Genomic DNA, 13,849 nt, shown 5'->3' with positions numbered 1-13,849 from the left:
CCAGCTCCAAAGTATCTTTCATTATTTCTGCTACTATTTTCTTTTCACTCCGTCTCTGACTGCAGAGCCCTGCCATTAAAAAGTTTCAGAATAAATATAAAAAAAAGGCATTACGTAATTTAAATACATACAATTTACATCATTTTTTTATGCAAAGCCACTGGGTTTCTTGGTTGTGTAAGGACACCAATTGGAATTATGAATCACCAGTATGAAATAAAACGTTTTTTGCTTAATCATTATTAAAAAGAAAAAGTAGTAAAAAAAATAACAGCAATTACAGATCAGCAATGAAATCTTTAAAATAGAGACACACTTGTTTGAAATAAAACAGAAGTATGAAATAACCTTGAACAACTCGGTCTCATATTCAAGCAGGAATGGGATCACAAGATGCCTAACTTTCATTGTTTGAGCTAATATGTAAATATATATATATATATATATATATATATATATATATATATATATATATATATATATATATATATATATATATATATATATATATATATATATAAACTTCGAAGGGGGCTCATTGGATTGGTAATCGGAAGTTCAAGTTTACTTTTTAAGATTCAAATTGTATGGAGGACTGATACCTCCCCCCCGATACCTCGTATTTTCCCAAAATGCATCTTAAAGAAATTCTGTGAAGGTGAAATAGCAATATACTTTTTATAGTACCACTGCAGTTACTGTAACTAATAACGCTAAGGGTATTAAGGTGAAACTTATAGGGAACGTTAACGAGGAGTCTCAATTAAACAAAAAACTCTATGTATGCAGGGTTTCAAAAGGGCACATAACTAATATCACAGGCAGCATCACTCTATAACTGCTAAAAATATCATTTAAACTTTTAAAGGAGCTAATTCGATCCAAAATAAAAAGGTATGGTGGCCTTTTTAAGAATAAAAAGAGATTGGAGGGCAAGCAGTCCTTCTCTTTTTGAGACAGCCATTTTGTTCAATATTGTAGAATGTTCCAGCAACTATGTTTTTGGGGATATAGGGCATGTCAATTATTTTTGAAAAAAAAAATATTGCTTTAAACTAAATCAAAAGGCATTGTGTTTATGGTTGCCAATAAGACACCTCAGCAATATATTGAGAACAACTGGGAGTATTAAGTTGAAACTTTTGGGGCTACTACTATTACTACTGCTGCTCTTACAATTTAAATACATAAAGAGTGTAAATGTATCCAGGTTGTCAAAGAGCATAGATAGAATATTTTGGGAATAATATGAAGTCTTATTTTTCAGGTCAACTTCAGGAATAATAAAATTAAATGAAAAAATAATGTATGTGTCGGGATTAAAATTATTGAAAAGTTTCTCCAGCATAGAAATAGCAACCCAAACTATGGTTTCTTATAGAAAAAACTAAAAGATATAAATAGTATTTTTTCTATGAAAAAGAAGTCAATAAAAAACGAACGGAATTTAATATAAAAAACGTTTGCCACGAAGCAAGTTTTTCAAAGAAAAAAAAAAGAGCTACATTAAGCCAAAAAACTGCAGGAATAGTCAAATAATCTTTCAAGCGTAAAACTACCACAGATCACTATCAATAATAAATTAAACTCAAAAAGAACAGAAATTACAACAAATAGCCGAGTCGAACTCAAAACGAGCAAAAATTAACATGAGTGAGGCTGATGACCCCCACATCTTCTCAAGGCCAGAACATAATTTGCACTTTACTGAAAACAAAATACGTTTTAAATGTTTTCACTTTTTCACTTTCATAAATGAAAAATTATCAAAACTTTAAGGAATAAATATTGACAAGGTCATTCTTTTTTTCAGTAAAGTGCAAATTATGGTCTGACAAAATGAGCACACAATTAATGTAATTTTTAGCTTCTAACTTTAGAGGGTAAATTGGAAGCAAAGTCCTACAAAACAGCATAATAATTCTACAGATTGAAAACAAATCCCATAGCTAGGATTTCCATGCTTATAACTTTCAAAGGACAAAGTCTAATCCAACTTATCAACAAAATCCTGCTATTTTACTTGTTTTACAAACCTTTTATTATTAAATTCCTCAATGAAAAATGTTCTTGCAAAAAAAAACAAAAACTAAAAAACCGATATTTTAGTGAGAATACCATGCTGAAAAAAAATGTCCTTTGCTGAATGCCAGTTATCTCCAATAAAAAAATGTCCCTTGCCGAACATATCTCCAAGTGTCAGTTATTGGGCCTTTCAACTATGCTGAACAAAATGGCAATCTGAAAACTTTTATTTGACGATTTTGGGAAAAGGGGCGTGGAAGGGGGTTTAGTTGCCCTCCGATCTTTTTGGTCACTTAAAAAGGGCACTAGAACTAATTTCTGTTAGAATAAGCCCTCTTCTGATATTCTAGGACCAATAGGTTGATAAAACTACCCCTGGGAAAAAACAAAGAACAAACAAATAAACACAAATTCGTGATTTCTATTCTAGCAAAAAATACAAACTTCCACATTTTTGCAGATAGGAGCTCTGATACAGAAGGGTTCTCTGATACGTTCAGTGGGAAAAAGCTGAGATCAGTGATTATGATCATAATACTAAGCTTTTAATTATTCTTTAAGTAATATATTTTTAAATGATTGATACATACGTCTTCACAGTTTCTTTCGAAACAACTTACCAGCTTTATTAAGGGCCATTTTTATGTACATTCCAGTCATCAGCACTTTTAGTTTTATTATACTTAGTTTTTACTATACAGTTCTTCCAAAGTGAATCTAGGGAGAGTTTGACAAAGTGAATTATGTGTCAAATTAAGCAAATTTAGATCAGATACAAAGAGCCTCAAAACTGAAAATCCCACAAGCTAAAAGGAGGAGCTTATGTATGTATCTGATTTACTTCTGGCAAAGTTGTCATATTTGCTTGATTCAATATGATCAGGGCTAAGCTAGGGTTTTAGCTAGCCTTGCATCATGCTTTATTCAAGCAAAATCAACAAGAAATAAAATTGCAAGGCTAATTCTAGGCATGACAATCTTGCATTAGGCACGTGTGCTAGTTGAGTTTTTAAATGCTAAAACCCTGGGTATAGATATAGATGAAACCCTGGGTATTTCAAAATAGAACACTGCAAAAAGAAAACCAATAAAATGAAAAATGACAATATACAAAAAAAAAGATTGATTACTACTAAAGCCTTGGAATTAGAAACCAATTAATAGGAATTTTAGCCATTCTTTTCTTACAATTTGGCAAGATCATAATTACATCCTAAATCTGTAATTTGTAAGTGCCCATACCCTGACAAGGAATCTTCAATGACAAACAATTCTTTGACATTATTTCAGCCAGAGTGAATTTATTTGCAACAGAGGGGATTTCGTAGCTTAATGAAATCTAGTCCTCTCTCATTTTAGTAGAGGAAGATGAAGTTTCTTGGAGCAAATGTGGACAGCAAAAGGGGGACCCTAGCTATCGCCTTATCATGGAAATAGTTTATTCGATATTGAATTTGGGCATTGGCGATTTGGAATTAAATTTCTTTTTTTTTAGCTGAAAAATGTGGTACAAAAAAAAAATTACAATAAACTTGAGGAATTTAATTAAGGTATCCCTTGAAATCATAGCCAGCACAATAGCACTGCCTAAGTAAAGAGCAATGTGGGAACAATTTTTTTTTTTACCAGGGCAGTTTGCATCAAAGGAGTTGTCATAAAAACTTAAAAAATGGCTCATTTGATTTTAAATTGAAAGGGCTAGTGCTTTTTTTAATAGCTGAAAGTTGTTGGAGGGCAACTAGCCCCCTACCACACCTACCATTTCCCCAAACACATCCAATCAAAATTTTGAGATAGCCACTTTGTTTAACGTAGTTGAAAGGTCTATAAATTATGTTTTTGAGGATGACAACCCCCCACAGCCTGGGGGCATATAAGGTTTATATATAAAGGATGATCGTATAAACTTTGGAGGGTCTCTTGGGATTGGTAACCAGAAGTTTTAGTGCCCTTTCTGAAGATGGAGTGATTGGAGGGTGGATACTCTCCCTCCCCCAAACCTTGTATATTCCAAAAAGGTTGATAGAAATTTTGAGACGGCCATTTGTTACTGCAGAAACTTTGGAAAAGGCTCATTCAATTGGAAATTTGCCCTTTTTAATAGTCAAAAGTGATAGGAGATAAAACTACTTCTGGAATGGTAAGGAAGAAGTTCTATAAATATCTTTCTAATCTTGAGTATTGCCATACAAAAGCCAAAAGAGGAAACAGAGTTTGTAGGCTAATGAGGCAATAGTTGAAAATGGTAAGTCATGATCATTTTCTGGATCTGACTCCAAAATTCTGCCACCTATTGGGCCAGAAGTTGAACTGAAGCTTGGCAAATACTATGCCATTTTCTTTAGCAACAAAAAAAGCAAGGTGCCATATTTTGTTGGTAAAATTCTAGACTTTCCTGACAAAGGAGAGTCCAAACTAAAAATTTTCAAGTGGATTAGAATTGCAGATTACACTTTGAAATGGACAAATATTGATGACATTCACATTGTCAACAATGAACGAATCTTACATAGATCCTTAAAACTGACAGGAAGTGCACCATTCCAGATAATGTTTGGAGATGCTATTTCTGTGGCATATATGCAACACTTGGAAAGAAGAAGATTTATGTGATCTAGGTCACAATATCCCACTCCTTATGATTAACTAATTTTGTTATACTAAATACTACATACTTGAAACAATTTTGTTAGTTTTATCACTTCTAATTTTGGAATAGCGTTTTATACTTTTACATATTGAATGAACTTGAAGAAAAACATAGAAACAAGAATATACATGTTGAAAAACCAGGTTTCACCAACAGTTATTCCCCAGTATGTCAACAAATGTTGAATTGGGTTCTGACTTGCATCAAAAACAGGCAAGTTTTTTGTTGTGTCAAGTTTGTAGTTGAATATGCTCTAATTTCGAAAAATCAGAGTTTTGTACCCTTTTCAGATAAAACTTCAAACTTCTCATCAAAAAGTTAGATTCCTAGACATAAACTCTTTTCAAACCAAAAGTTTTTAAATTAGGACTTCTGGAATAGAAAAAGTGTTTTTGTTTTTTTAAATTGTTGAATCATTGGTACCTTTACCCTATAATCTATTTAACAATAAAGTCAGAACTTCATTATTACAATATGTCTTTGAAATTTTGCATGCATTTTAGAGCTATTCCCAGCCCTGTTTTGGGGGGAGGGGGAACTGCTGTAGAAGAAACCATTATATTTAGAAGGAGTGTTGTTTGGGGCATTGAATGCTACCACTGTTTGAGATGTTTTAGCCAAGTGGTTAGTGGACATGTATGTGTTGTGGTGACCATAACCAAGAAGTGAAGTTAGGTTAGTCCTAATGAAATATACCAAAATATTATGAAAATATAATACTTTAGAAACAAAATTATGGAAACTACAACAAAGAATTATGGAAAGCAGACTGTCCAGAATGCATTATATTAAATATCCAATTAAAACATATCTACATAGTAGGTTATCTCACTAACACTAAGCTAATTATTTCTAAATGCGGAAAGAAAAACTGGTTTTACTCAGATCAAGACCAACAGTGTTGTTGTTATAACATATAAGTACCAATTAGTGTGCTGAACTTGCTTCTGCTATGTCCTTCAAGGCTGTCATTCAAGTTCTAGCATTGCTGATTATTTGGTTTGGCCAACAGTCAGTGGCATGACTCTGTAAGATCAGACTAAGCTCTGAATAGGGGCTAAGAGAAAATTGGGGAGGGTAAACAGGAAGGATGTGTGGAAGCTCAGGATGGCTGGCCCCCAACACCCCATTGCACTTCCTGGCTGAAGAGCCATGAAACAGAGACCAAGATTGCTTGTTTAGACAATGTAAAGTGGTGTCTAATTTCCTTACTTAGGTTAACTATCCTAATTGATTAACTATGCTTAAATGTTATAAAACGGTTAAGGATAAAACTTAATGCCTATTAACAAAGAGAAAAACAATTCAAGCATTAAAGAATAATAGATAAATATATCATTTAGGACACCCAATAATTTCATTGTGCTAACTGACATTTCTGGAGGGATTGGAATGCAAAAAAAGGGTTATTCTTATAGAAAATTTATATATATAGATAAATGTTAATATTATTGATTCTAAAGGATTGAGTGTGATATTATTAGTTGCAGCTTCATTTCATATTTGATCCAGAATATCCATTGGGCTATTTTTAGATTTCTGAAACAAGTCTCATGACTGTTAGATCATTAACAATATTCTTTTATCAGACAAGTTGGAAGCAAGGTTATTTATCATTTTTAGAAATAAAATTTTCCTTTGGGAATTCCATTGTAAATTGGGCAGAGTCAGAATATACATTGAGGTACTTGACCACTTGGATTTTATTAGAAAACGAAGACACAATTATCCTCATTAAAAAGGGGTCAACTTGAAATTCACTGGATAGTTTTTCAACCAATCTCTCATGGTTAATTCAATCAAAAACAACTCCAATGCTATGATATTAAGCCTAGTACTGGGTTGTTCAAGTGTACTTCATATTTTGTCCACAAGATGAACAAGATATTGAGTGGTGGAGGTAAAGCATAAATTTCCAAATTGCCACTTGTCAACATCCAGAATTATCTTTACTTTCAACCACTCAGCTGAAAAGTTTTAATGTTATTTACAGAAGAAGGGAGTAAGTGTAATGGGGTGGATACCACAAAATTTTGCTTGTTACCTTTCTTTTTTATGGGAGTAATAAAGCCTAATTTCCAACAATTTGGCAATTTACCAGTAGAGGTAATTTCATTAAAAAGTATGGACAAATGTTTTGAAAGATTGTCAACAAAGGCTTTAATTAGTTCAATTAGAATGTCAAGTGGACAAGTGCTGCATTTTCTATGTTCTGAATTTTTCTCCACACATAGGACCAAGATAAAGGGAATATTTAGAGAGTTTCAATTAAGAGGAGAGTCTAAAGCAAGGGGAGGGAGGCTTTGTACTAAAGAGGAAAAGAATTTGTTCAGATCATTGGCTGTAACTACAAGTTAAAACCTTGTTTCTAATGCTGTTAGGAAGGCAAGGTTTGAATATGTGGAGAAGTTTGCTTCTGATAAGAGGGGGGGGGACCCAGTTACATCTAGAAGCATGTTTCTGCAGAGTCCCAACTGGCACACCATTCTAATCTTATATTATGGTGTAATCTACTCATCACCAATAGAAAAGGCTAATGTATCAAATTCTCAGTTTGATTCCTATTTCACCAAATGGCCTTATTCTGCTGTCAATGTAGTGCCATCATATCCTATAACTGGTCCCAAGGCTGTATCCAGGAGGGGGAATAAAAGAGTTTTTTATTCTAACAGCATGGCTCTCTTTTCTTCTTTTATAGCAGTTTTAACTGGTATTCCTCAGGGTACTTTTCTAGGGCAAATGTCTTATGAAGAATGCCTGCACCATATCAAACTTCCTACATTAGTTTGTAGAAGAAAATAGATATCTAAACATTATTCCTGCCAACCCCTTGCACCTAATGACCAAAGAATATTAAAAAAAAATTATAGTATTGTGCAAATGAATACATGGAGGAGTGGCTCTGCTGTAGCCATTGATGATATTTTTGCATTTGGTTTGACCCTTGAGGAGCAAAACAAGCAATTGATGAAGCTAGAGAAAGAGGCATTGAGGAAAATGCTGTTTCTGTGTTACAATTAAATAAAAAAAAACAAGTTTTTTTAACTGAAAGTAAGGAGCAACATTAAAACTTAAAACGACCAGAAATTACTTCATATATGAAAGAGGCTGCTTCCTCATCAATGCCCTGCTCTTTACGCTAAAGTTTGACTCTTTCTCTCAATTCTTCTTTTTAAAACAGTAAAAAACTTTAGCGTAAAGAGCAGGGCGTTGATGAGGAAGCATCCCAAACCTCTTAATCAAAATTCTACATGACCTTACTAAATCTATAAAATCCAAATGGACTGATGAAAACAACCTAGCCTTAAAAAATACCAAAAATCAACTGTCCCAAAACCAGCATGCTTTGATTACTTATACTAATCTGTTGATTGTATGGTTGATGCCTTAGCCTATTTAATAATCTTGGGGAAAATACAGCATCAGAAGGAAATTTCATTGCATATGCTTTGTGCTCACTCTATAAAGCCAAGCATAAGTACTTTCAGCTATCAAAGAAGCTCTATGAAATTGTTTTTGGTTGCAAGTACTTCTATCACTCTATACATGGTAGACCTGTAAATGTAACAACTGACTATTGTCCCCTAGAAGATATGCTTAGAAATCTACCTTGATATTTTTAATATCAAAAAGAACAATATTTTTCACTTATTTCACTAGAGAATGCAATTTCAGGTAAAAGCACTACCCAGAGCTTAGTGAATGATAATATAGATGTAACCCTAGACTTCAGTTTGCAAACACCCCCCACCCCACCCTCACCAGCAGAAATTTAATTTTCACAAAAAGCTTGATAAAACTTAGATGTGGTAAGCCTGAATAATTCAAGCATCAAGAGAAACAGGTCAGTTTTCTTCACCTATATTTTTGCCCTTATGGTACTAGCCTATGTGGCTCATTTTTCATTTTGGTAAAATTCTAGTTTAGTGACTTTTGGCTATCTTGGAAAGGGGTTAGGTTAGGAAAATGAAATTTTCAGGGGTGAGTCAACAGGCTTAAGTATATCCCAGGAAGGTATTTTAAAATACCCACCTCCACTCCTTCTCCCTTTATGCTATGCTAAAGCATAGCATATATTAAATACATAAACTAACCATTGCTGTATTTTTTTTTTAATGTGTTTGTTCTGTTGCACTGGTGATTTCTCTTCTCATTAAAATTTGATGTGCATTAACACATAAAAAAAAATACAGCAATGGTTAGTTTACATATTTAATATATGCTATGCTTTACCCCCACCCCCCTGATGTGCAAATATATAGCCCAAATTTGTTTCTAAACTATTACAGATTTGTAATGACACCATATATAGGCCATTTTTAAGAGGTCAAAAAGTCTTTAAATCTGAATTTGCAGTATAAGCGATTATTATATTTGTAATCAGCATTAAAAAAGGCATTGAGTGGTATATTCACTTTATATGAAAGCCAGTAATACTGTTTGCACCAATTTTACCATGGAAACTTTATGGTAGCTTAGAATTCATTTTCAGCTACTTCAAATTATAAAATTAATATTAAATGAAGCATCAAAGTGTCTTAAAATTTGGGAATAAATCAATTTCACAAAAATAAACCTAATAACCTATCCTGTAGCCTAAACTGTATTACTCTCACTTGGTTAAATTACTATCTAAATTTGAAACTACAAGTTTCAATTACCATATATAGGCCTTAACCTCCTTTCCGTGATATCTTTTGAGGCCATTGTGATGAGAAGTAGAAAATTAAATTAGCTTTTAACAAGCATTCCAGAGGCTTAAATTTTGGCAATACTTGTTCTTTTCAACAGATGAAATCCCACACGTAGCTGATTTCGGCGTCGATTTATAATGCCGATTTAAAAAGAAAACCGGCGTTGATTTGAGCTTGAAAAGTTTTCTAGTTTTCGGCTTCGATTTACTAAACCACCGCCAATTTTATCTTGAAGATCACATAAAATTAACACATGTATAGAAGGGCCAGTTTGAAATAGTCAGCCGAAGATGTCTGTAGTGAAAAACCCCGCTACTGAGCTGTTCATCATGGAGGTACAATCACATGCAATGCTATACCTACCTAGTGATCCGAATTACTTAAATGCAAAGAACAAAGAAACTGCTTGGGAGGAGATTTCAAGAAAAATCGGCAGAGATGGTGAGCACCAAATTTTCCAATGTCTGTTGCCTAGCTAATTTTATAAATGCAGTGAAAATCCAGCCCTTCGGATTGCCTCGATTCACAAGATAGTTTAACCAATGAAATATGATTAATATGTAGGATATTGCAGGGCTGCTTCCATAACTATGAAGTCTTTCCTCCAACCCTTTAAACAGTGCTTTGTTACAGCATTAGAACTTTCCGAGCATAATTTACTCGTCAATTTGTTTTTACATTTAACTGAACTTCACAAGTTCATTAATTTTACTGTTTGCTAATTTTACTGACTAGACCTACTTCTAAAAATTGCAAAAAGTTTATACTCATATTTTATCTAGATACGAAGTATTGCTGCCATGTCTTCAAAAATAGTTGACACTGAGTCTGATACTAATGATGGTGAAGATGCAGCTACTGTGATGGAAATAGATAGCGAAGAAGATAGGAGAAGAAGAAGAGAATCAACGTCAGCTAGAAAAAGTATGCCCGATCGAGGTCCAAGTTTCAGTCTAGTTGGCTGAGAATGCCTGAGTTCCGAAAAGGGATTTTGTATGTACTGTAAAAAGAGCTTTATTTAAGGAAAAACTGAACTTGGTAAACATGCAAAATCCCGCAAAGCGTCAGGAAGTAGTGAGGAGTATAGACTCCGTGAAAAAAGCTACTGTCCCCATTAATCATGTGTTTGCAGTTGATCGTAAAGACGTTTAGACTACGGAAACCAAGCTGGTTGCCTTCCTTGTCGAGAATGACTTGGCTTTCTCTCTGTTAGATAAGCTAGTACCATATGTGAAAAGCCTGCCAAATAAGTATGTAGCTAAAAAGATTGCTCTTGGAAAACAGAAAGCAACAAACATTGTTCGTCAAGGGCTAGGGTCTTATTTTAATGAGATGCTTTGCGAAAAACTCGAGTCAACTCAGTTCAAGGTCATTATCGATGAGACAACTGATGTCAGTGTGGTGAAAAAACTTGCTGTTGCCGTCATATTTTGCAACTCAGAAATCGAAATAAAAGTTGACCTGCTGGACATGATCGAATGTCCTGCCTCAAGAGCAGAGACAGTCTTTGAGCTTGTCGAGAAAGCTCTCAAAGATAGAAAGATACCACTCGAGAATTGGATCGGCTACTGTTCAGATACCTGCAATACCATGTTCGGCTCCGACGGTTCCGTTGTTAGCAGGATCAAGGCACTGTATCCCTGGATCACCTGTGTAAAGTGTAGCAGCCATATAATACATCTAGTACCATCTTATGCCTGTAAGAAGCTACCAAAGGGGCTAGAAGATTTATGTTGTACCAATTATGCCCATTTCAACATGATTGCTAAGAGAAGGAGTGACTTTGTTACCTTCCAAAGATTTATGGACACAGATATCCATAGAATAATATCGCCAGGGCAGACGTTTTGGCTTTCACTCAAATTGGGCGTTGATAGGATTCTTGAAGAGTGGAGTCCTTTTCAACTCTACTCCCAAGGGTTAGCTCTCGAAGATCGTACTCACGCTAACGATCAAGCTGCACAAGCGTTGGCAAATCCACTTCTGAGAATCCAGTTTGAATTTGAAAGCCACGTTCTGGAATTATTCAATAATTTTAACAAACTCTTAGAGAGCGAGAAGCCGCTCTTCCATTATATAAAACCAGAAATGGAGCGGCTGATCCGTAAATTGGCAATGAGCTTTATGAAAGCAGCCTACGTCAGAGGGACGCCTGTGTTAGAGTTGAACCCTGAAAATGTCAGGGATTACCTTGCTTTGGAAGAGGTGTATGTGGGGATGCTCGCCTATGAATCTCTGGAGATGTTGCAGTCAACCAAAGAACTCGCACTGACAACCTCTTTGTTAATTTGGCGTATGAGTCAGCCCGTTGTCTTTACGTCGAGGCGATTAAGCAGATACAGAAAAGATTTGTATTTGACAAAGAAATTTTCGCATACGCTGATCTATTAGACCCTTTGACGGCCACCGACTCGGAAGCTCTAATAAAACTATCAAAATTTCTTCGCAAATATAAGCTTCCAAACTGGAATTCTAAAAGCATTAACGAAGAGTGGCGAGAAATGCTGGTCTCAGACCTCCACAAAAGTACTGAAACTTTGGACTTCTGGAGAAAGGCTTCTGAGGTGAATACTCCTACTGGAAGTCCAAGATTTAGAAACGTCATAGTTGTGATTAAGTATTTACTTTCACTACCATTCTCGAACGCCGTCATTGAACGTTTCTTTAGTGTCTTAAAAAACATCAAAACTGATTCTCGGAATCGTCTCTCATCCATCTCGCTAACGACTGTGATGCAAACGAAGGTAGGGATTATAAGGCTGAACGTTCACTCCGAATCGATTATCCTGGACCAAAAGCTGACCAAAAGAATCATATCAGTGAAGGCAAACGCGACGGTTGAAGAGTGTCAAACACTAGTCAATGTGCAACATGAAGCTCTTGTCTCTGGAACTGATGCCGTCGCCGACATGTAGTGGTAGCTGTTTTCCATTGTATCCCAGTACCCCAGAAAATGTTTTTTTTTATACAGCATTATACATTATAGTTAATTGATATCCGTATCCGTTCTAGTCACCAAGCGTGTATTTCCTCAGAATTTAGAGGCTTTCAAAGGAGCTAGCTTCCAAGTTATTGGCCTTTATGAGTTCTAATAGATCTACCGTACATAAAAATCAAATTCGTCGAGCTCTTTTAGCCCAAAGTAACTGGAGATCGTGGTCTATCACGATAAAAGGACAATCTTAACTGAGTTAGCTTAGTTGCCGAATTATTCAGACAAAGTGCTGATTCGTATACCACTTAACAGATGTGGACTATATGAAAAATACCCATGAACTGTTAAATGTCGGTCTTAAAACTCTGTTGGTACCTTCTTGGGGGGAGGGGGTCATTAGTTACATTAAAAATACAAAAAAGGGAGAAACGAGACGCGAATTCGGAAGATAACCCTGGGCAAAAACGCACTTACTGATCCGCAATTCGGCTTAACAATATTTTAGGTGAAATTCAAGTAGCCAGCGCATGATTTGTCCAACCTTCTTATCTTTCCCCATTCACACCACCTTTTTCAAAGGGTGAATAAATAGAATATTTAGCATCTTTTTCTCGTTTGACAGCCCACGGATCTTGTGGAATATTTTTTGAGGGCAGCATTGAACTCCAGGAAATGTTTTAACAGAGCACACTGTTCTGCCTATAGCATCTGCTTACCACAAGAGTTCTATTTGAGCAGATTTTTGTTATGGATTTTTAGAATTTTCTTAACAGAAAATTTGACGGATTTTTCGTTCTCAGTCATCAGAATTTTATGGATTTTCGGTCAACCAGAACGGAAAACTTGCCATCATGAAGTAGAAACACTGCTGCATCTAACCGTTTGTAAAAATTCAAATTCAAAGCTCATGCGTTTCTAATCACTTAAGGTGTTTCATATGGAAAGAAGGCTTTCCTCTTTAAAAGATGCATGCAATGCCTGTGAATCCAATAAAATTTCTGAAAGAAAGGTAAAGTGAAGCTTTTTGGTCTTTTTACTCGGCTAGGCAGTCTAAGTTGTATCTTAACCTAACCCCTTTCTGAGATAGCAAGAAGTCACTCAACTAGAATTTCACTGAAATTTTGACAAAACAATATTTTAGGTGAAATTCTAGTTAATTGACTTCTTGCTATCTTGGAAAGGGTTTAGGTTAGGAAAATGAAACTTTCAGGGACGAAACTACAGACTAAAGTATGTCCTGGGAAGATATTTTGAAGCAACTACCTCCACTCCTTCTCCCTCTAGAGGGCCCTGACCTTTGATGACCTTTAAAAATATGTGTGTTATAAAAGTGAAACTTTGGAAAATAGGTCTTCTGCTTAACTGAAGTACAACAAAATTGTTTTCAGCTTCATAACTTTGCTCAGTTCCATTTTATAAGGTTTTTAAGATATGCAAATACATTTCCTAAATTTGAAAAAAAAAAATTGGCATGGCTCAAAATTCTACTTAAATAACAGGAATTGCATTTTCAGAACTAAGGTGGTTAAGGTAGGAAATGAGGTT

General features: G+C 34.9%; 2 protein-coding genes across 2 annotated transcripts in view; one reads left to right on the top strand and one right to left on the bottom strand.

The window, feature by feature from the left end:
* Positions 1-9,494, bottom strand: part of LOC136037547 (N-alpha-acetyltransferase 25, NatB auxiliary subunit-like) — a 92,650-nt gene extending 83,156 nt beyond the window's left edge. Inside the window, exon 1 of the mRNA XM_065720271.1 lies at positions 9,337-9,494. Within this exon, the coding sequence (XP_065576343.1) occupies positions 9,337-9,382 (46 nt within the window). The 5' untranslated portion in view covers positions 9,383-9,494. The remainder of the gene's footprint in view (positions 1-9,336) is intronic.
* Positions 9,495-13,195: 3,701 nt separating this feature from the next.
* LOC136037540 (serine-protein kinase ATM-like) overlaps positions 13,196-13,849 on the top strand; it is a gene marked incomplete at its 3' end in the record, with an annotated part of 119,954 nt that continues 119,300 nt past the window's right edge. The window contains 1 exon segment of the mRNA XM_065720263.1: positions 13,196-13,313. Within this exon segment, the coding sequence (XP_065576335.1) occupies positions 13,242-13,313 (72 nt within the window).

Source organism: Artemia franciscana, chromosome 2, assembly GCF_032884065.1.
Source record: "Artemia franciscana chromosome 2, ASM3288406v1, whole genome shotgun sequence".
Classification (NCBI taxonomy): domain Eukaryota; kingdom Metazoa; phylum Arthropoda; class Branchiopoda; order Anostraca; family Artemiidae; genus Artemia; species Artemia franciscana.
This window is presented reverse-complemented; position numbering and strand designations above follow the sequence as displayed.